This window comes from Castor canadensis, chromosome 4 (genome assembly GCF_047511655.1).
Source record: "Castor canadensis chromosome 4, mCasCan1.hap1v2, whole genome shotgun sequence".
In the NCBI taxonomy this organism is placed as follows: domain Eukaryota; kingdom Metazoa; phylum Chordata; class Mammalia; order Rodentia; family Castoridae; genus Castor; species Castor canadensis.
This window is the reverse complement of record NC_133389.1, coordinates 27,220,233-27,244,896: the sequence shown is the minus strand read 5'-3', so window position 1 is coordinate 27,244,896 and position 24,664 is coordinate 27,220,233. Positions and strand designations below refer to the sequence as shown.

Here is a 24,664-nt window from a genome sequence, read left to right as displayed (position 1 = left end):
TGGTTTTTCCTGAGGAAAGAGAATGGCTTGCTTTTTCCTAATGAAATAATTCATATTATTATTCAGGTATTGAAACACAAATTTTCTACAATTGATTTGTTTTTTATCTTTGTACTTCCCTTTTATAACATTACTGATTTATAAGTTTCTGAAAGACAATGATGGTATGTCCTAGCTTCACGTAAGTGCAAAATCTTTGTATAGTGCTGAAATACCTTATGCAATAATGATGATGCTATAGTGAGAGAAATGTCATTCAAAGTTATTCTAAGAGAAGAAATAAAGCAATTAGTGTGATGAAAAGTAGAGAGAAAAACTCCACAAACTACTGACCCACAAACTTCTGGATAGTTACCTCCCCATATTTCCAGAAATCGTTTTAGAGCAATTTTGTTAGATGCAGAATTCGGTTGCACCTGAATCTCCAGGGAGAAAGGCAGAGGGGACTTCATTTGCATCTAGTATATAAGAAGTCCTATTTGACACAGGATTTTCATCTGTCACAACTAACAAAGAGCGGGTTACACTGGGCATCATTTTCTCACTTATCTTTAATATGCCACAATCAGCAACACAGAGCATACCATCATATATCCAAAATGAAAGATAAAAGTTCTACTGATAAAAACCCAGTGAAATGAAGAAAAGATATATGCAGAAAATTTAAAAGTTGAGAAAAACAGATATTAATTTATAGTATGTTCTAAAGTCCACAGTTAAATCAGAAGTAGATTGTTTTCATGTTCAGATAAATTTTGCCAAGGAAGGATATATGGAAAAGACCTTGTATTACCTTCCACTCTTGAAAAGTGATAATCATATTTGACTGAATACAATCATAGCATGATCATATCTATCACTTACTGAAAACCTACTGTGATCAAGGTATTATGTCAAGAACATTATAAGTATAATCAGTATTTAATCCAATTCTGTGGAGCAGATGCTAATATCCTCACTTTATAGATGAGAAAATTGAAGCTCAGAGAACAAAAACTTCTAAGGTCACTAACTAAATGCTTAACTAACCTAGTTAGCAGAGCTATTAAAAGCTAAGAGTGAGAGTTAACTCAAGCCTGTCTGATTTGCAGTGTAAGCTTATTCCATTATGGCACAGTGCATTGAAAAGAATGGTTTTTAATATGCTTCTTCAGCAACAAGCTTTGGGTTTCAGTGAAAGGAGACATATCTTTCATAGCTCTCAGACGGTAGGAGCTATAGTGACAGTAACAATGGCCACCAAGATTTACATGTTAGTATGCTAAGGATTTCACTAAAAACATTCAACCTGTTATCTTACTTAATCCTCGTAATTCCATGAGCTAGGAGTTATCATTTTATTGAATAATGGGAAATCAAAGATTAGAGGGGTCAAGGTCACATGAAGATTAAATATATGTCTGTCAGATTCCAATTCTATATTCTTTAACTTTTAAAAAAATTGTGATGAAATACACATGTAACAGTTATTATAATAACCATTTAGTGTTAAGTATATTTAGAGTTATATAACCTCTTTAGTTTGTTTTATTGGAAAATTTCAAGTACATATAAAATTAGGATAGCATAGTGAACATCCTGTAATTATTACCAGCTTCAATAATTACAAATTCATAGCCAATCTTGCTTCTTTATATTCATCCATTTCCTCCCAGCATTATTTTGAAGCAAAGCTCAGGCACATCTTTCAGCCATTCTATATTGGTAAATACCTCCAACAGATAAAGGTTTTTCTTTTAAAAATATGAACATAATGCTATTTTCCACATATAAAAATCAATAGTAACCCTTGAAAATCATCAAAGATCTCATCTGCACAGTTTTCTAATTAGGTTAAAAAATTTCAGAGATAGTTTGCAGAATGAGGACCCAAATAAAGTCTCTTATGATGCAACGGTCCTTATTTGGTGTGCTTCTCTTTCCTTTTTCATTGCAATTGTTAGCTGAATAAACCAAGCTATTTGTCATATGCAGTTTATGGAGTTTTGGAGGCATTTAATATTTCTCTGTTCTGGGAATTTCCAGTGAAATGGGCAGCAGAATCTAGAGGCCTGGTCTGATTGGGTTTTTTGTTTTGCTTTTTTTCTTGCTGTTGTTGAAAGAGTACTTCATAGGTGGTGATGTGTTCTGCATCAGGAGGAACATGATGTATGGCTGTCTCTTTTTGCCACTTAGTAGCCATTGATGCTCAATGCCTATATCCACTTAATTTATTGAGGTTTTCAAAATGTCTATATTTGAATTCTCTCATTATTAGTTACAGGCTGTAATACTTCTTTAAGGAGGAACTTCTCTTTACTACTTTGTTATCTAGCAACATTATCATCTTATATTAAAGGCAGGATAAATCCTTGGCTTTTTTTAGTGGAAATCTGATTGCTAGGGATGCTCAAAGCTGTATTATTGGGTTGGTCATTGTTTTCATGAGTTCAAAGGACAAGTAGAATGACTAGGCATAGTTGCAGATATTAAGAAATAAAAACCTAAGTCCATACATAAACTTCCTATTCAAATTCAAGATCAAAGGATTTTTACTCAATTGCTTTTATTTTACATCTGCACATAATGTTCCCATGCCAAGAATCCAGGTTCCCAAAGACAATGGGAAAACAAAATTAGCATATTTTACAATTACTCATTTGCTTTATTTCACAGTACACACACATGCATCTTGAAATAAAAATATCAAGGTTTCTACACAAATATCACTAGTAAAACAATTTGATGTTTGTTCACTTGTGTTATTCAGGTATTGCTTACTAGGAATGAAGAGTCACTTAGATGTCTGGTCATGTTACAAACTACATACTTATTTGGGTTAATTTATTTCAACTTATTTAAATTTTAGAGATCACTCTTTAAAATTTTGTTTTATAATCAGGTAAAATATTTATGTAATTTTTAAGTTACATCACAGAACAAGAAATCAAAGAAGTCTAGCTTCATTTCGGTTGCTCTGGCTATATTCCTTCACTCTTTAGTCAATTGTTAAAAAACTTCTTTTATATACCTTGTTCTTCCAGTATTTGTTTTCTCCAAATACAAATGGATATTACCAACCTGAGTATAACCTGTGGTAGTACACAGAACTTCATATAGAGGCATTTTTTCATCCACTTTTATAGTTGCATGGTACTCTCTTGTTCAATCAACCAGTTCCTATTGGTGGAGCTTTAGGTTTAAGATTAGTCTATTTGGCCCCTTCATGATGAAAGGCTTAATAAATTAGTTATGACAGAATCATACTTCAACATAATAAAGGCTATATACAACAAACTCATAGCCAACATCAAACTGAATGGGAGAAAACTGAAAGCATTTCCTCTAAAGAAACAAGATAAGAGTGTCCACTTTCACCACTCATCATTAATATAATACTTGAAATTTTTGCTAGAGCACATGCAAGAGAAAGAAATAAAAAGGATACAGATAGGAAAGGGGGGAAATCAAATTACCCCTATTCACAGATTATATGATTCTATATTCAGATGACTTAAAAGACTCCACCAAAAGACTTTGGGAACTGATAAACAAATTCAGCAAAGTAGCAGAATACAATACTAACCATATAAAAATCAGTAGCTTTTCTATATATCAATACTGAATTTGCTGAGAAGGAAATCAGGAAAGTAATCCCATTCACCTTAAAAAAATACCTAGGAATAAACATAACTAAGGAGATGAAAGACTTCTATAATTGAAAATTATAAAACCCTGAAGACGGAAGTTGAAGAAGACATTAGAAGATGGAAGGACTTCCCATGTTTTGTATTGGGAGATTAATATTATTAAAATGTCTTTATTATTGAAAGCAATCTACAGATTCAGTGAAATCTCCATCAAAGTACATTCTTCACAGAACTGGAAAATACAATCCTAAAATCCATATAGAAACACAAATGACTCAAATGAGCAAAAAGAGCAATGTGGGAGCAAAAAGAGCAACTGAAATCAAGCAGTACCTGATTTCAAAATCTACTACAAAGCCACAGTAACAAAGACAGCATGATATTGGCATAAAACAGACACATAGATCAATGGAATAGAGGACTCAGAAATAAACCCATGCTACTACAGCCAACTAGTTCTTGACACAGGTGACTAAAATATACAATGGAGAAAAGACACCCTTCTCAACAAGTGGTGCTACGAAAACTAGATATCCACACAGAAGACTGAAACTAGATCCATATTTCTTACCTTGTACAAAAATTAACTCAAAATGGAACAAAGACTTTAATGTAAGACCCAAAACTTTGAAACTACTAGAAGAAAACATAGAGGAAACGCCTCAACATATTGGCAGAAGCACCAATTTCCTCAATAGGACTCCAATGGCCTAGGGGAAAAAGCAATAACTGACAAATGGCATAAAGTCATAAAGGAAAATGAAACTGTGTCACCTGCAGGAAAATGGACTGAACTGGAGATTATCAGGTTTAGAAAAATAAGACACAGAAAGGTAGGTGTCACGTTTTCTCTCCTACGTAGAAACTTAAAAAAAGAAAAAGGACGATTGATCTGCAAGCAGGAGGGCTATTGGAAAAGGGGAGTAAATGGAGGGGAGGAAAGAAGGGAGGGAAAGAGAGGGCAGGAGGGTAGACATGATTAAAACATGATACATACATGTATGCCATACATGTGTCATACATGTATGTCACAGTAAAACCCACTAATTTGTCAACTAATATGTGTTAATTATAATAAAAGCACAAGGGGAAAAGATTAATGTTTGGTTTCAGTGTTCTCATACAGATGGATATGTGTGTATGTGTACATGTACATGTAGGCAGTACTTTATACTCAAGGTGGAGTCTATTTTATTTACTTTATATATTTTATTTTCAGTATTAGTTTTATATGTTTGTTACAATAATTACCTTTATATGAAAATGAAATATAATTCTCCTAGCCCTTTATTTTTTGTCAGTTTTCCATTAGTTTCCAAGCATAAGTGATACTGAAATTAGCAGATTATATTTTTTGTCTCTCAATTCTCTCCCAGCAAATATCCATAATCTCTTCTGTATATCCAGTGCAACCTCATAGAAATGATGGAAAAAGAAAGTATACAAAAAATCTACTTTAAAACACATTTTATTTAATTATTTATTCTTATTTATTTTTGCTTTTTTTTTTGAGATGGGATCTAGCTATGTAGCCAAGATTGGCCTGGAACTCTCCATCCTCCTGCCTCAACCTCCCAAGTGTGAGAGCTCAGCTCTTTATGAATACACTTTAAAGCCAAGTAAATTAAGAGTCAAAATGGCCAAATATGTTGCCAAAGCTCATAGTAAATTAAAGATAGTTCAAAAATGGAATGCAGCTTTTCTAATTAACAGGCTGTTGCTCAACCCAAAACTTTTCTGGGTCACTCCTCAAAAAGCATTTGTTTAAGATGACTATAAACACGATTCAGAAAATTTCTTTCTAGCCACAATACCTTGTGCAGGCTCCTGCTGCAATGCCTTCACACTCTCAACCCTATCTTATTAGAGCACATTTCTTCTAGATTATCTTCAGGACTCACTGCTTTCCTTTTTCAGGTCTTTGCTCAAAGTCACCTTCTAAATGAGGCATTTGCTCTACTGACCATCCTTTACAATGCTACCTTCTCTTTTCTAGCACTCCCCACCACTTTATCCTGCTTTATTTTATCAAGGGACTTACTATTATTTTACATTTTATGCATTCTTTCATTCGTTCACCATGTACTGATTATATGTCTCACTGCATTAGAATGTAGGTTTCATGAGAGCAGGGATATTTATTGCCTCTGGGTAGAGAACAGTATTTAGGAACACAACAATGGGATTAGACTATGAGCACATGATAAAAGTGAGAGCACAAAAGGGAGGGGTGAGGATAGGTAAGACACCTAAAAAACTAGCTAGCATTTGTTGTCCTTAACGCAGAGAAACTAAAGCAGATACCTTAAAGCAACTGAGGCCAATAGGAAAAGGGGACCAGGAACTAGAGAAAAGGTGAAATCAAAAAGAATTAACCTAGAAGGTAACACCCACGCACAGGAAATCAATGTGAGTCAATGCCCTGTATAGCCATCCTTATCTCAACCAGCAAAAACCCTTGTCCCTTCCTGTTATTGCTTATACTCTCTCTACAACAAAATTAAAAATAAGGGCAAAATAGTTTCTGCTGGGTATTGAGGGGGTGGGGGAGAGAGGGAGGGGGTGGAGTGGGTGGTAAGGGAGGGGGTGGGGGCAGGGGGGAGAAATGAACCAAGCCTTGTATGCACATATGAATAATAAAAGAAAAAGAAAAAAAAAAGGAACACAGTGTTCCTTTTTTAAAAAACACAGAGTGTTTTTACACATGTTACTCTCTAATAACTGCTACTGTTAACCTGGAGGATATTTGTAATTTGTAGGGGCACTTACAATGGGCATGAGAAATTTAGAACTTAGGATCAGTTAATTATTTCACATACAGATTTAAAGCACTACTAGCAATGAAACAAAAGTTACTCTAATTAGAATTTGTTGACCAGTGTCAACAAATTCTTAAATTCTCTTCTTAAGAGAAATAACACCTAGCAGGGCATGGTGGTACAACACCTGTAATCTCAGTATTTGGAGAGGTGAAGGCAGGAGGACTGCAAATTAGGCAAAGGTGAGAGAGACCCTGTCTCAAAGCAAAATAAAAACGAAAGAGCTGGGGGCATACCTCAAGTGGTAGAGTGCTTGGCTAGCATGCATGAAGCCCCTGGTTCAGTCCCTAGTACAGACATAGATAGAGATATAGAGAGAGAACACGTACACTGTTTAGGCTTTGTCATAAACTACGTACTTGTGTCCCCTCCTACTCCCATCTTCATATGTTGAAGCCCCAATCCCCAAAATGATGGTATTTGGAGATGGGGCCTTTGGGGTTATTAGATGACCATGGTCTGACAGGATTAGTGCCCTTATCAGAAGAGACACCAGACAGCCTGGTCTCATTCCTTCTGCTAGTGCACTGACAAAAGGACATGTAAGCACACTGAGAGCTCAACTGTGGCACCCCAATCTTGGACTTCCAGCCTGTAGAACTATGAGAAATAAATTTCTGTTGTTGCCACTCGGTCTGAGGTACTTTGTTACGTGGCACCTTTGAGCTGGCCAATACAGGCTTAAAACACAACCCTAAAGAGATGAATCATTAATTCAATCACTATGTTGATCAGCTAGTACTCTACATTAAAGGAAACAAGATACACTTCTGAGCAGCACAATACACTCCTATGCTCTCAGGCAAAATACAAATTTAAGATCATAGAAGATTCAAGAAGAATGATTACAGGTGACTCAAATTTGTGAAAATAATGCATTATGCCTGCCCTATTGATTATTAAACAAACATGCTAAGTAATTTCATTTCTGTGGCTACAAGAACATTTAAGTACTGAAGGTTAACTTCCTAAATATCAACTATCCAAAAATAGCTGCTTTGTTATTTTACCAAATGAATGAAGAAAACCAATATACTCCAGCCACAGAATGGCCTCTGATAATCATCAAAGCAAAACTTACCTACTTCCCAAAGTACACCAATTCCTATTACTGAGACCTCTAAATTCGTATCTCAAAACTCAAATAATTTATGAATAAATTAAGAAAAAATTTAAGGCTTAACTTTATCTTGAGTTTATTGAATTTTTAAAATAATATCTTAAATCTAGATAAATTCTGATGTTTTCCATGTTCATTTTCTGCACTTATGTAGTGATCCTGAAGTATTCTTGAAAGGATCCTTACCTTAAGAATTTTTTAGAAACCCATAAAGTTTCCAGAAAAAAAAAAAAAATCCAGAACTGAATTCTCAAATACAATTTGTTTTCAGAAATTAAATCAATCAAGGAAAGGACTGACTTTCCACTTACACAATGAGTAAGATCACTGGATTTTGGGTCTTATTTGGAGAAATTTAAATAAAGTGCCATTTATAAAATATTTGTAGCTTTGACTATAATCAACTGTAATAATAAGATACCAGCTCAAAAAATTCTTTTCATTTAAGCTTCTTTTGTAATACTGCTTTTTAATAACCCTCATAATAGCTGAATTAAAGGACCCCAACAGAAATCATTCATCCCACATAAAACAAACATTGCTTTTTCTTCTTAGCTTTGTTTTACAAGCTACATTATTTCCAGATGACGCTTGAGGGGACTATGGTTTCAAGAATTAGATGCTTAAATAGACAGCTGCTTTCTATTTGCCATGTAAATCAAGGATAAATCAAAGAAAATTCCAAATAGTGGACTTCTTTTCTTCCTATTAGGAACTACAAACTCAGGCAGAAAGGGAGAATGAGAAGAAAAAAACAAACAAGATGCAAGCAAACAGAAAATTAAAATAAGAATTTCTTAAACAAATAAAACTTGGAGACATCTCAGGAAAAGATATTTTTTTTACATCAGCTCTGTACAATAGAAGATAAGAATTTTTTTCCCACTAGAATGGAATGGAGGAGAAAAAAGCAACTGTGATCACTAGTTTTTATAAATTCACCACATATTACTACTGAATTTAATATGCATGGGTTATTTCTTCTGTATTCTTTAAACTTCTTAGAAAGTTAATTAATCATTGCCATATTTCAATGCAAACATATCCTATTTATTTTTGTAATTCAGAGAAAGGAACATTAAAGCTATTTAAGTATTTTAAATAACTTTTAAAGTCCTTATAAAGTATATCCTGCCTTACTCCTTCAGAAGAGACTAAACAAAAATCCTCTCTAGGAATAAAGAGAAGACAACATTCTTTCCCTCAACTGAAGTGTGATTTTTAAGAACAAAGAAATTCTTTTTTTCTTTTTAAAATAAGATGGGGGTTCTCCAACTAAATATTGTCTCCAACAATCATCTCCAGAAAAATTTTGGAACTTTCAGTTCCTAGCCAACCATGAAAGTCAGTCTTATGGGTTTGTTTTTTGATTAGGAAAAAAGCGGTGGAGTAGGAGGTGAGTATGCACTAGCTAGGAACTTTATTTGAATTTTAAAAACAATTGTATTGGTGCGTCCATAATGGAAAATAGTATGGAGGGTCCTTAAAACATTAAGAATAGAACTAAAATATGACCCAGCAATCTCACTTCTGGGTCTATAGCCAAAGGAAATGAGATTAGCATCTCAAAGAGTTATCTGTACCCTCATTCTCACTACAGCATGATTCTCATTACTCAACATACAGAAGCAACTTAATTGCCTGATGACAGATGAATGGATAAAGAAAATACAGTGCATGTACAATGATAAAATATTATTTAACCATTAAAAGGAGATCCCGCCATTTGTGATACCATGGATGAATATGGAAGACATTATACTACATTAGTAAGATGGAGAAAGACAATACTGTATTATCTCACTCATGTACAGAATTTTTAAAAGTTGAACTCGTAGAAACAGAGTAGAATGGTGGTTACCAGGGGCTAGACGGTCAGGTTAAAGGGAAAATACTGGTAGAGGGTACAAACTTTCAGTTATAAGATAAATAAGTCCTAAGGATCTAAAGTACAGTATGTTAATGGCAGTTAACAATATTATATTGCATACTGGAGATCTGGTAAGTGAGTAGATATTAAATGTTCTCTTCATCCCCAAAAAGGTAACTATGTGAGGTGATTAATGTGTTAATTAACTTGATGGTGGTAAACATTTCACAATGTATATGTATAACAAATCATCACATTATAAACCTTAAATACTTATAATATTTATTTGTCAATTATACTTCAGTAGAGCTGGGGAAAAATCTACAGAAGAAACTTAAAGAATCCAATCAATGTGGGGCCTGGGATCTGTTTAAGTTCAAAGTGGCTGTGAGAGGGATGTTTATCAAATTTATTCACAAGATTTGGCTCTGACTGGTTTTTAATCCAGTTCCTTCATTATGAAAATAAGTGCAAAGCTCTTGATCCAAATTTCCTGACCCTCTTTGGGCAACCTGGGGGACTTGATCCCAAGGCTTAAGGCAGAGAAGAGACAAGATGAACTGGAGCTTCCTGAGAATCTCCAAACAAAGAAATACATTGAGAGGGCAGAGGATAAAGGAGCCCCCAACACCCAGAGTTGTAACAACCTGAGTAAGAAAATAATTAACATTATTGGATCATAACACAAAGAACATATATAGTAACAGGACTCCATTGGTATGAGTCCATAATGATATAACTACATGGTAATTGCATAAACAAATACAGTGGGGAAATGGGACAACTTTTCCTTGAAGAATTCTATTAATAAATGTATAAGGAATTAGAATCAGAAAACCTCCAGTAAATCAGATACGTGCTATAGGCAAGATCCTTCCCCCAAATTTCTAAAATTTGTGGGGAAATGTTTAAGCACAAACAAAATAATAGCATAGTTTAAGTATCTCCCCTTTTACACAGGGAAAAATAGCAAGTTTTAGCCAATATGGAGGTGCATGCCTATAATACCAGGTACTCTGGAAGCAGATGAAAGAAGATTAAAAGTTCAAGGCCAGCCCTGGCAAAGTTAGCAAGACCCTAAGTTATCGAGACTCTCTCAAAAAAATAAAACAAAACCAAAAAGTTGTTGCTCACGTGGTAGAGCACTTGCCTAGCAAATATGAAGCCCTGGACTCAAGCCCTGCTACCAAAAGCAAAACAAAACAAAAATCAAACAAACAAAAATAACAAAAAGTCAGCTTTACATTGAAAATCCATGGCAGATACAGTTTAGCAAAGTGATCCAGGTCACATCACCAGCAATCCATATGGATCCTGAGCCCTCTCTGATATGACGCATGGAGAAGGCACATCATTTTTGTAGTATCCAACCCAAGAAGGTACTGCATTCACTTAACTAGAGAAGCACAGACCAGCCCAAAGTGGAGGAACATTCTACAAAAGAACTCACTAGTAGTCTTTTGAAGCATCAAGGACATGAAGGACAAGGAAGACCAAGGGCAAACGACAAGAAAATTTAAAGGGGATCCCTGGTTGGGGCCCAGAAAAGAATGAGGGCATTCATGTTAAAATTGGTAAAATCCAAATGAGATGTGTATTTTAGTTTACAGTTTTGCACCAGGGCTTGTTTCTTAGTTTTGATAAATGCTACACACTCATGCAAGATATTAATGAAAGGGGAAACCCACTGAAGTATGTAATAGAAATTCTTTAAAACAACTCTGTAAGTCAAGCTATCACAAGGAAGGGAGCGAGAAAGAGAGGGAAAGTAAGTTACGTGTGTACTTGGCAAAAATTTCAAGACCTATGCATGTAAGGAAGAATAGAAAGTAAAAACTACATCATCCTTTCTCCTTTGTTCAGTCTGATTCCCCAGAGGTAACCATTATTTAATAGTTTCTTGTGCACTATTCCAGGAAATTTTAATGCATATTTTCGAACATGCACATATGTGTAACCTAATATACTTTAAAGTGCCGGGTGCCAGAGGCTCACGTCTGTAATCCTGGCTACTCAGGCGGCAGAGATCAGGGGGATCGTGGTTGGAAGCCAGCGTGGGCAAACAGTTCGAGGGACCCTATCTTGAAAAACCCTTCAAAAAAATAGGACTGATGGCATGGCTCAAGATGAAGACCCCGAGTTCAAGCCCCAGTACCAATAAATAAATAAATAAATAAATAAATAAAATAATGTGCCTTAACTGATTTATATAATATGGATACCTTTCACATAAATCTGTATGAATCGAATTCACTTTAAAAATTGTTGAATATAGCATTAGATGAGTCTACATTTTATTTAATTAGTCACTTATTGATAGATATTTGCTTGTTTCCATTTTTTTGTTCTTAAACAAGGCTGAGAAATACACAGCCTTTTTGTGTAACTGACAGATAACTGACTTGCAGTTTCTAAATTCTTTTTTTGTGTGTGTGGTAAGGGGATTTGAACTCAGGCTTCGCACTTGCTAGGCTGGCCCCCTACCACTTGAGCTCCACCTCCAGCCCTTTTTGCTCTGGTTATTTTGGGGGATAGCCTCGGGTTTTGCTCAGGCTAGCCTGGACTATAATCCTCCTATTTTATGATAGGAATGTTATAGTTGGGCTGACAGGCACACACCATCACACCCAGTTTTTCTCCCCCACTGAGATGGGGCCTTGCAAACTTTTTGTCCTGGCTGGCCTGGAACCGTGATCCTTCCAGGCTAATGGGAGGGATGATAGGCATTTGCCACTGAACCCAGTTATTGATTGAGAGGCGGAACTCATGAATCTTTTGCCTGGACTGGCCTTAAACCACAATCCTTCCTATGTTAGCCTCCCAGGTAGCTAGGATTGCAGGTGTAAGTCACTGGTGTCCAGCAGCAGTTTCTAAATTCAAATGACTGCCTACTTGAAAGCATCATTTTTTCAAAGTATAAAATTTTTCATACATTCACCTTTATACCATAATCCCAGCCACGCTGATGTCTAGCTGCGATTATATCCCACAAATAGTTCTTTTTATTGCAGTCTCCAAAGAACTACTTTAAAAAAAGTCTTAGAGATATAATTTAGATACCATCTACTTCATCAATTTAAAGTACATAATTCAATGGTATTTTACCTATTCACAGAGTTGTGCAACCATCACTACAATCTCATTTTAAAGCATTTTCACAATCTCTCCAAAATAAAGCCTGAATCCACTAGTAGCCACATCCCACTCTGTCTCACATCCCAAGCCTAGGCATCTACTGTGTCTTTCTCCAATATTTGCCTACTCTGGACATTTCATAGAAATGGAATCATACAATATGTGGTCTTGTTACTGGCTTTTCTACCTTATCATATTTTGATTCACCCATGAAAAAAACACATCAGCATTTCACTGTTGAATAATACATTTAATTTATCCATTTATCAGCTGATGGACATTTGGGTTGCTTCCATTTTTGACTGTGATGACTAATAGTTCTATGAACATTCACATTTCAGGGTGGATACATGTTTCTAATGCATTTGTATCTCAACCTACGAGAATAATTTCTGGGCCATATGGTAATTCTACTTAATCTTTTGAGGAACTGCGAATTGTTTTCCAAAGTGTCTGTACCGTTTTACATCCCACAAGCAGTATATGAAATTTCTAATTTCTCTACATTTTTGTCAACACTTATTAGTTGTTTTTTTGATTCTAGCCATCCCAGTAGATGTGAAGTGGTATCTCACTTTGTTTTTCTTGAGAGTGGCTGAATTCTGGGCTTCAAGTTTCCTGGGCAGGCATTCTACCACTTGAGCCACTCTGCCAACCCCTTCTCACTGTGATTTTGATTTGCATTTCCCTAAAGACTAATGATGTTCAGAATTTTTTGATGTGCTTATTGGTTATTTTTATTATTAATAAGACATTTCTTTGGAGAAATGTCCATTGAGACCTTTTCCCATTTAAAAAACACAACAAAAATTTTATTACTTATTTGAATTACAGTGCAACAAAGTACTCAGTTGGCCTAGCATGAAATAATTCAGGGATCCAGAAATGCCATCCTTTGAGACCTTAAAATCTCTTACTGGGTATCCTGCATCTATAGCTAGCGATGATGAGGGAAAAGTGTGAGAGATGGAACAGTGGTGACATCAATTCTACCTATACTACCCTAACTACAGCTAGTCTTATAGTCCCCTTCCAAATGAAGGGAATTGGAAAATGTTGCTTTGCTGTCTAATCAGGGGGAGGAAATGGGTGTGGATGAGGATTCAGTCAGTTTGCCTCACTCAAAGCCTAGTGGGGTACCTGGCACACACTTGTCATTCAGTAAAGGTAGCTACTGACTGGAAGCTTACCAATATGACCTGTTCCTTTGTTCTTGGTGGTCACTGAGGTTTGGCTTATTTTGGGGGCACCAGGATGCACTGAGCCCTTATAATTTCAAGGCCAGGAGCACCCTGGGATGTAGAGTCCCATTTTGGTGTCAAATAACTACTCTGATGTCCCCACACAGATTAGGAGCTCCTCCTGACCCTTCTGCTCATCTGCTGTCAGTGAATGGTGGCTGCTGTTACCTCTACTTCTGCATCTGATGTCACACTTCTCCTGTAGGAAGCTCTTCCTGTCAGTATGGGGCAAACAACTCCATGCTCTGAACTAACACCTGCAGTGCCAGTATGTCTCTCTCGCAGCTACTCAGCACAACACAAGTGTAAGAGCCTTGTCAAGTACTTGTAGCTGCCAATGATCCTATCTCGTCTCTTTTGTCCTAAAAACTACCCTGGGTGGTGAGATTCTACTCTTACTACCATTTTACAAATGAGGGAAAACTAAGACTCAGAGAAGCAAAACCTGCCCAAGGCTTTCACCTACTTCCTCAACTATAGAATCAGGCTACAAGATAATGATATTTTCTCATTATAAAATTGCACTATCTATTTTTATCATCCATTGTATGGGCTTTTCACGTATTTTAGATACTAGCACCTTCTCAGATATATGACTTGCAAATATCTTCTCCCATTCTGTGGTTGTCTTTTTACTCTCTTAATTGTGTCCTTTGAAACAAAAGTTTTAAATTTTGATAAAGTCCAATTTATCTCTTTTTTTTTTTTGGTCCCTTTCTGCTTTTGATGTTACCTAAGCAGTCTTTGCTTAACCGAAACTCATAAAAATTTACTCATATTTTCTTCTAAAATGTACTCATATTGTTTTGAGCCAGCTCTTACAGTTAGGTCTATGGTAAATTCTGAGTAAATTTTTGTAGTTAGGGGAGCGTAGGTGGACGTGATGTCACCACATGAGGCATATGAAGAGTGGTACACAATTCTCAAACACCTATGTGAAGATAATACTGTCTTTTTTACTTCCATGTTCTCGTTTAAGGAGCATTAACTGTTGGAATGTTTTCTTGTCTTAATCTCTCCTTATAAAAAATATTACCCAAGCTGGAGTGGTGGTGCATGCCTATAATCCTAGCACTCATGAGGCTGAGGCAGTAGGATCTAGAATTCAAGGCCAACCTACTCAATATATAAAGAGACTATGTCTCAATATATAAGGAGACTGTGTCTCCTTATATATTGAGTTCAAGGCCAGCCTGGAATATATAAGGAGACTGTGTCTCTAAAACAAATAGACTGACTGACTGACCAACCAACCAACCAGCATCCCAGTGCATGTCAACTTTTTTCAAAGAAGACTGCTATAATACCTCCCCTACTTTCCGAAAGTTGTTCTCTCTTTCTTCTGACATACCACAGGTTTGGTTGTAAGTCCTTTATGAACTCTGTCACATAAGCTTTATCTGCTCCCCTGAACACTTAAGACTGCCCTTGTAGGGCACTCCCTGCGGTGGGCCTTCTCTTTTCTCCTGGAGGACTGGAGAACAATCTTTGTTTTATTCTCTCTTCAGCAGCTGGGGCAGTTTTCTCATTATCTAAAACATGGTTCAAGGGGCTCCCCTGAGGAGTTTGGACAAACATGGTTGTACTAAAGTACCAATACTAATGTTTTTGTAACTTGCAATTTGCTTTATATTTTGTTCCTCAACTGACTTGTGAATTATACACTATAGAGCGTATAAACATTTTCTTAATAAACTCAGAAACCTCTAGGTAGACCTGGAGTACTCTATGTACTACAGTGACAAGAAAAAACATACCCCTATTTTTAAGCACTTATCCAAACTCTTTTGCTAATGTGGTTTATTCAGTTTTGGTATAGAAAGTGTACATCTGGGAATCCACGGCCATATTAGGATCCTTTCATTTTCCTTTTCCATCTTTTATAAAAAAGGAATCTAACGCTTTAGTACAGGACACAGAATTTTATGTGGCTATTGGTAAGGATACTTAATAGGTAAAAATTCCGAGGAATAAAACAAGGAAGGAGATATTCATTTTCCTGGCTAATGACTAACTTAAAAGAGAATGACAATGAGAATGGTTTTAAACCTGCAAATCACTCACACACAGTGTTCTACACTGAGTTATCATGAAAGAAAAACATACTGCAGTGCTTAGTTTCACAGCTACTATTGTTTTCTTTACTCACCTTCAGATATGGGACAGAGGGAACGACTAATTCAGTTACCACCACTGCTGTTAAATCTGTTCAAACCACCCTCTTTCAGTTAACTTAGAGGAAAGGTAGCAAAAGTATTTGGGAAATGTGATTTACAAAGCCTCATATACACAAATGTTAAAATAAGGACTGTTAGTGACACATTCAAAATAGAATTTTCCCAGTATTCTTAGGAAGCAGATGCTTTAAGAAATTCATTTTTAAAGAAAATAGTCAAACAGTGACTCTAGAAACTATAAAGTTCAATAATAGAATTCAAATGCCTATTACAAGTTCTGTTTGTTCTATCACTGTATAATCACCCCCCGCCGGGCAGAGTGGGTGGGGGCAAAAAAAAAAAAAAAAGACAAAAAAAATCACCCCCCCATGATAGTCAAATACCACAAATATGACCTATTTCTTCTAAGAAATACCAATCTTACGTATTTCTGATTAAAGGGAAACACGGCAAGGGCAACTTCAGGGCTACATAAACACATTCAGGGCTATATTCAACACATCTTTATAGAACAAGTGACACAGGACTACTGCATGAATCAAATAATAAGAGGTGAGTCAAATACAGTTCTTAATAAACATAATTCTCCACTGCCACCCTGGGCCCACCTGAGGCTTCTAAGAAACTATCAGAGATATTTTTCTTCTTATAAGTCTAGGCAATTAGAGAAGTATGTTGTTAAGCTAAATTTTTAAAAAGCTTAGTACATTCAACATAGCAGGAAAATCTTAAAAAAGATATTGTTTGAATTTAAACGTAATATGACAGATCATATCGTAACACACACGATAAAAGAGAAGAAAAATAGCTGCACATAGATATCTTTGTTTACCAGTGACTGACATTGGTCTGGGTGCTGTTCCCACAGTCTCATATCAGTAGGACCACTTAGAAATGAAATGAAGCACAGGAAACAAGCAAAGAAACTCTTCAGCTATCTGGTTTACATTGCCACTTCAAGCACAGAATTTACAGTCTTTCTAATAATGTTTGTAAATGTCAATCCACTAAGTTGCCTGTTGACTTAGGAAGGTCCTTATCAGAACTTCATGAACTTTTTTAAAATGGAAGATAGTTCTTAGCATCTTCATCTAACCATTTTCTAAAATCTAAGAAATGTCAAGTAATGGCACTGCCTTTAAAGGAATCATGATGCATTCTCCTTCCTATTATTGTATAAGCTCACCCCTGTGCCGCTGCCTTGTCATATTCTATCAGCGTCCTTCCATGTCAGATGGTAATAATCTCTTTCTCTTTAAGGTGGATGGAATAAAGGCAACATGTTACCTCTGTTCTCTTCTAACCATGGTTGGTAAGTCTAGCGTCTCTTATTGATGAGAAAAGAGCCAATGAGATTCTCTTTCCCAGGGAACTGGAAATTGGGAACTTTAAGACTCCCATCAGTTAGTAAAGCCATTACACTCATAAGGACTTGTTACAGGTTGGTGGGAAAAAGGGAACTGTTAGTGTTGCTATCTTATGTCCAAATGAGCAAAAAGAGAAATGTGGCCAGTAGAAAGCAACAGAAGAATAAAACAGAAGCAAAATGGAACAGAGATAAAAAACTAAATGCCTCTCAGTAGCAGGATATTCTTGAACTCCATGGCTTTTTAATTTCAGGTTCTAATTTTCTGTGAAATCCAGGTGTACTCCACCTCTCCCCACCAAGTTCAGGGAGAAACTTTTATATATGTTTCCTATAAAATCCCTCCTTTTGTTTTTGTGTAATTAGTTTGAGTGAGTTTCTTTCTTGACTCAGTTATTACTAACAATTATCAGTGTAGAGTTTTCTCCAACAACTTGATAATAATCATTTAAAGATTTTCCCTTGCATTTGAGACCTCATTCCTTTACTTGCATATTAGAGGTTTCTAAGAGCACAGTCAAATTTTGAGAAAAGAGAGGTACTGCTATAAATTTAACAATAAATATTAAGCTTTTTACTGGTGAGATAAGGTAACTACTACTTACATAATCTGGTAGAGGAACATCACTGGAACTCAGCGAACTTCTCAAGGACTGGGTGGCTTGTTCCAGAACTTTGTTGTGTTTTTTAGATAACAAAGAAAACAAACTAGAAAGAAAAAAAAAATGAAAAACCCAATTATATTAAGAGAACTAAGTGCCTCCTTTTCTAGGTCTAATATGGAATTATATAGTCAATAGCATGTCAATTATTCTGAAATCTACTTGTAAATAATTGTTTTCATGCCCTTGTTACAGAATTAATAACACTATTTACATAACAAAAATGGAATAAAGAGAGTGCTTAAATTATAAGGATTCTAAAAAAAAAGTTTGACAAATTAAAAAATTTGTTTCAAACTCAGTATGAATTTTCAAAAGACTAAGCATAGTGGAGAAAATAGTGGGAAGAGATTAAGAAAACCTGAGACAAAGACTGGACTAACTTTCTGACTAATTCACAGTGTTACCTACTGTTTAGTCACTTGTGTATATTAATTTTCTTATCTTTCAAACAAGTGTGTTGGATTAGATGATTTCTCTAGTGTATAGAGGTGACTCTGTGTTATACTTTTATGCCCTTATTTCTCAACAAGAATGATTTTAAATATATGTTTTATTAGATTTCTATTTCTGGCCATGATGGATTAACTGGTACTGGACTAACTCTGCTGTTGTAATCCAATAAACTTAGAAAAAAAATTAAACAACTGTTTTTGGATGTTCCACAACATATGAAGCGCAGAATTAGGATCTGTAAAAGAGAAATATACAAGTCCCATGACAGTGAGTTTCTCCCTAGAAGAATATTCCAGACTATGGTCCAAAAAATTGGGCCCTAAACAGGACATTGTACTAAGCTGATAAGATGATTTGGCAGCTTCTGTGGCACCTAGAACTTGCTAGCAGAATCCTAGAGAAGGGAGAAGTGCAAGAAAGTAGGTCCAGAAATGTAAGTGTCTTCTTGAGAGCTTATTTGAAGGTTCTAGCAGGGGAGTGTAGTTATTTGTAGACCCTTGATTGAAGAACAGTCCTCCTCTATTGGGCAAGGTGGTCCTTTCTGACTGAGTGTGCAGCTTTGGGAGGGATGTGCATGTGGGTGGTGAGAGAGGAAGGGGACACCTCCTTAGTCAGTCAGATTAGCTAAATCAACCCTGGCAGTCAATGGGGTGACAGATGTTGCACCCAGATCGCCCTCACATCTCCAAGTTTCAGTTGCCCTGGTGCTAAACACTGAACAGAGATTTTGGAGGTCACAATAGACTGAAGACTGGCTGCTTAGTGTTCCAAGCAGCCAGTGGATAAGTCTCCTTCAATGGGGCATTCAGGTAAATTCTCACAAAGGCCATGTTTTGGGAACAAGGCCATTCTAATCTAGAGTATAGTTACTAGAGTTTGCCATGCTGGTAAACACTTTGCCAGCACTTATAATCTTAGCACTTGGGAGGAGGCTGAGGTAGAAGGGCTGCAAGCTGGAGGCTAGCTTTGGCTATATAGCAAAACCTACCCTCAAACAACCAAAAAAAAAAAAAATTCATTACTAGATCTGCTTACACCCATAATCCGAGGTAATTGGGAGGCTGACATTGGCAGGATTGCAGTTCAAGGCCAACCTGGGCAAACAGGTCATAAGATCCCATCTCCAAAATACACAGAGCAAAATGGAAAACAGATTGGAGGAGTGGCTCAAGTAGTAGAACATTTGCTTTGCATATATGAAGCCCTGAGTCCAATCCCCGGTTCCATTAAAAAAAATCATTGCTAAAGATAAACAGGAAGATTTAATAATGATGAAAGCCAATTCACCAAGATGTAACAATCCTAAATATGTATGTGTCTAATAAAAAAGATTCAAATATATATAATAATTATATTATCCTAATACTAAATCTACAATATCTAACAAATAATGAATTTCTTTTTGGGTGCTGGTGGCTCACACCTGTCATCCTAGCTATCCAGGAGGCAGAGATTAGGAAAATCACGGTTCGAAGCCAGACCAGGGAAATAGTTGGCAAGACCCTATCTTGAAAAAACCCTTCAGGCAAAATAGTTTCTGCTGGGTATTGAGGGGGGGAGCGGGAGGGGGTGGAGTGGGTGGTAAGGGAGGGGGTGGGGGCAGGGGGGAGAAATGAACCAAGCCTTGTATGCACATATGAATAATAAAAGAAAAATGGAAAAAACAAAACAAAACAAAATAACCAGAGCAAAATGAACTAGAGGTGTGACTCAAGCCATACAGCACCTATTCTGCAAGTGCAAAGCCCTGAGTGAAACCCTAGTCCTACCAAAATACATAATTATATATTTACATATATGTATTAAAATATACATTTTTTGTCAAAAAAAAAAAAGAAAAAGAAAAAACCCTTCATACACACACAGAAAATAGGGCTGGTGGAGTGGGCAAAGGCAAAGGCCCTGAGTTCAAGCTCCAGTACCACAAAAAAAAAAAAAAAAAAAAGAATTTCTCTTTGGATTAGATGTCAGCTCAAAAATAAAGTCAATTCTGATTCCATGTCTGTAGCTTTTATAAAAATTTAAGGTATGACCTGTGGTATTTTTTAAATATCCAAAACATGATTCTATTTTAAACTGAATATTGATTTGAGTATCAGTTCAGAAAAGTCCCTAATTATTTCAGATGGTTCAAATGTGATAGTCAATGAAGACGAAACCACTATTTCTGAACTAAATGTTTTTTTCCCTCGATTAAATTTTAATTATTATTATGGAAACCATTCCTTACATACTTACTAGTAATGTTAAATGCTGTATAAAGCAAACACAATAGAGGCAATGAATATTTACTAGATCACTACTCAAATACAGTAGGAGAAAAAAAAATTATATGAAATTAATTACATAATAAGTAAGTATGAAATTGTATGATATGGTACGTGATAAGCATGTATCTAAGGAGAGATTTCTGTGAAACTGAATAGCCCAGTGAAGTTTCATGAAGGCCCAGTTCAGAAAGATTTATTTGTGCAAGACAGAAAAGGCATTTCTGAACAGAAGGCAAAGCACAGAAGAAAAAAATAGGGGACAGTGAGAAAACTGGAGTGGAGGTACTATATAAAGAAGTAGGAAAGGGATGGGGGTAGCTCAAGTGGTAAAGTGCCTGCCTAGAAGTAGGAAACTGTTCATTCTGTAAAAGCACATACTTTTTTTCAATCATTTAATTTTTCTGGGCCTTCTCCATTTGAAGTTTTGCTTTCCCATTTTAAGTTGAAAAGTAAAAATCACACTTTCCACTCGCTACTATTTCCATGACCTGTTGTTAACCAATATTAGCAGCTTACTGTATATCATTTGTTATATGCTTCAGGGTATGTAAATGAACACTGTGTGCATATGTCCACCTTTTTACTCCATAAAGAATGTACTATTTTATACTTTTCACTTTCTCCATTGTAGAATACACCCCTCCATTCACTCAACAAACATTTGTTGAATGCCAGTGATGCCCAAGCATACGAATACCCTCAAACTTATTTAATACACTGCTCCTCAGTCACTACAATTGTTTCAAGCTCTTTTATATTATAAGCACCACTACAGTAAACAACCTTGTATAGAATCTTTTATTATCACTGAGTGAAACTGTTGGATACATTTCTTAATGTGGTTAAATGAAAGAGTAACTGAACATAACACTGAATTTTATTCAGAGTCCATATTTTAAAATACGCAAATTATTTTGCAGGAGATACAAAAGAAAGGGTAATGATGGGATTGTGTACGAAACATGTTCAGTGGAAATGCATAAAGAAGGAAATTAGCAGAATGATTCTAATTGGTTATAGTTTCCAGAATAAATGAAATTTCTAAAGGATTTTGAAGTTAGAAGTTTGGTGGCTAATTCTAGCGTAGGACATGGCAAGACTCAGAGGCATAAGATGGATGCCAGCAAAAAGGGGCAACAATGACCATGCCTGAAAGAAGAGAGCTCTTGGTGTTCTCAAGAGGAAAGAGGGCGAGGGAACAAAGCAGTGGATCTTCTTGGTTGCACAAAAATAAAAACTCATGAGCTATTTTCTTTATTTGTTCACCAAACTGGGTAATCTCTCTCTCTCTCTCTCTCTCTCTCTCTCTCTCTCTCTCTCTCTCTCTCCTATTAGTATACCTTCAGAGAACAATAGAAGCAATCTATGGTAACATTCATTACCAACAAGAAAATTATTGAGCAAGTCCTAGGGACCAGAGCAAAAGACATTTGAAATTATTTCCTTTTGAAAGAAAGGCTTGCTTGTTTATCTTACAAGGGAATACTAGCCAACTGTTTTACTTGGGAGTAGGAGACCAAGCAAGGAAGTGAGCTTCAATTCAAATCTAAGGTACTTCAGTCACACATGATGCAACAACTAAGGACATCCAATGTTGAAACACTGCGCTCCAAGAAGCTGTGGGCACTGTTTCCAGCTTTCCCTAAGAAGCTCTTATAAAGAACAAATAATTTGAGGTGACTTCCAATTCTCTATCATGAATGAGAAACAGAATTCACACTTACTCTAAGTTGTTACTCTCATACAGCTTAATAGGCTTTTTCCTTAGGTCTTATACTTTCAAAATCTTGTGTTTTGTTTTTTTTTAACATTCTAATTTTGGCTTTTTTTGAAAGGCAAAAGGACCTAAATTGATATTAGGCATGACTTGCAAACTGCTAAGAAAAGGCATGGGTGCTTAAAGCCCTGCATTCGAAGTGTTTAACCCTCACTTGGGTACACCTGATTGTAAAAGCAGGTGTGCTTCATCTTCACTCAGTTGGAACAGGTTTTTAAAATTAGCAAAAGAAGCTGGACATAGTGGCTCACTCCCATAATCCCAGTTATATGGGAGTCATAAATAGGAGGATTAAGGTCCAGGCCAGCCCACACAAAAACAAAAAACCCTATTGGAAAAAATAACTAAAGCAAAAGGAACCGGGGGAATGACTGGAGTGGTAGAAAGCTGGAGCGAGCTTTCTTGCACTCCTGGTCCTACTGACCTAACTGGGGGCAACTGGAGATGCAGAAAGGACAAGCGATGGAAGAAAGACATGCAGAAAGTTGGGGCCAGATGTGCTTGGTGCTCGGATGGAGACGCACAGCAGCCTCATTGTTTCTTTTCTCTAATAACTCTTCTTTTACTTAGCTTCTTTTCTTCCCTATTCTTTAAGGCCTTACTTCTTCACTATTCTTTAAAACCTTGCTTCTTTTCTATTCTTTAAAGTCTGTTTCCTTAGACTCGCTCTGTCCCATGTTCTCTCTTAGCTTTTCTTTAGCATAATCTCTTAAAATCTTTGCCCTCAGACTTGCACTGTCCCATGCTCCCTTTAAAGTCTCAGTGCTCAGACTTGCAGACAAACAAGAGCAGCGCATCTAAAAATTACATTAGCGTAACTCTTAAAGTCTCGATCCTCAGACTTACACGGTCTCAGTTTTCTTTAGCTTAGCTTTTCTAGAGCCTATGTATACAGTTCTTGGTGCAGAAAGCTGCTCTGGTGGAGACACACAGCCAGCAGCAGTGGCAGTGGCAGCCAATCAAAAATCCCCGTGCAAAAAACCTTCCATCAATCCCCCATCAAAAAACCCTCATCCAAAAACCCTCCCATCTTCCTTTAGCCAGTCTTTTATATCCAGTGGTAAAAAAGGAGGTGGAGCAACAGTTCTTGGGGAGGGGCGTGACATTATAACAACAGAAATCTGCATTCCTACTTCTCTGAATGTAAGCAACTTAGGAAAAGCAGCTGTGCTGCATTCTGCCTTCTCACTCTGTTCTGCAGCTGGGGCCATGCCAAACTCAGCTTGTAGATTATTGGGCACAGCTGTGCTTATGTCAACTTCTCATAGGCTTCTTATAATCCACTCCCCACAGAAAGCAAGGCCCTAAGTCCCCAAGTTCGTATTTCAATACTGTCCCTTCCCCCCAAAAAAATCAGAAAAAGAGTATTTCTCTAGGTACAAGAATGTTCATTACAAATTGATTTGACAAAGAAAAAACTGAAAACAACTAAAAGACAGATCAAAAAGAAAACAGGTAAATAATCTGTGGGTATTCATACTAGGAAATAATAAATAGCAAATTTAAATGATCTAAAGCTACATGTATTACTATGTATAACTGTCAAACACAATGTTGAATAAAAAAAGATTCTTATAGAATGTGAACAAGATGCTATTATTTATATAATTTTTAATGTAGAGTAATATTACATATATTTTACAGATAAAACATATGAACTGGGCATGGTGGCATACACCTATAATCTCAGCTTTGCATAGACAGGAGGATCACAAGCTCAAGGCTGGCCCAGGCAAAGTTAGCAAGACTATATCTCAGAAATAAAATACAAAAAAAAAAGAAAGAAAGAAAGAAAGAAAATGGTGGGGGGGGGCTTGCAGGTGTGGCTCAAGTGGTAGAGTACTTGCTTACCATGTGCAAGGTCCTGGGTTGAAACCTTAGCACTGCAAAAAATTATAATATGAAATGTATATGGAATGATAAACCCTACATTTAGGGTAGCCACTATTCCCTGAGAAAGTGAGGAAGGAGAGAAGAGAAAGGGATCAGGGAGGAAAAAAATAGAGGATTTAGCTCTATCGCTCTATCTATCTACCTATCTACCTATCTATCTATCTATCTACCTAACAACCAATCATCTATACACACACACACACACATAATGTTCCAGTAACAGCAAGTGCTGTATTATCCTTTTTGATG

At 36.3% G+C, this 24,664-nt stretch overlaps 1 protein-coding gene across 3 annotated transcripts in view; it reads right to left on the bottom strand.

Annotated features, from left to right (window-relative positions):
- Positions 1-24,664, bottom strand: part of Dym (dymeclin) — a 383,552-nt gene that overhangs the window by 87,801 nt on the left and 271,087 nt on the right. For all 3 annotated transcript variants that reach the window (XM_074069849.1, XM_074069851.1, XM_074069850.1), the window contains one exon: positions 17,963-18,065. In XM_074069849.1, coding sequence (XP_073925950.1) covers positions 17,963-18,065 — 103 coding nt within the window. The remainder of the gene's footprint in view (positions 1-17,962; positions 18,066-24,664) is intronic.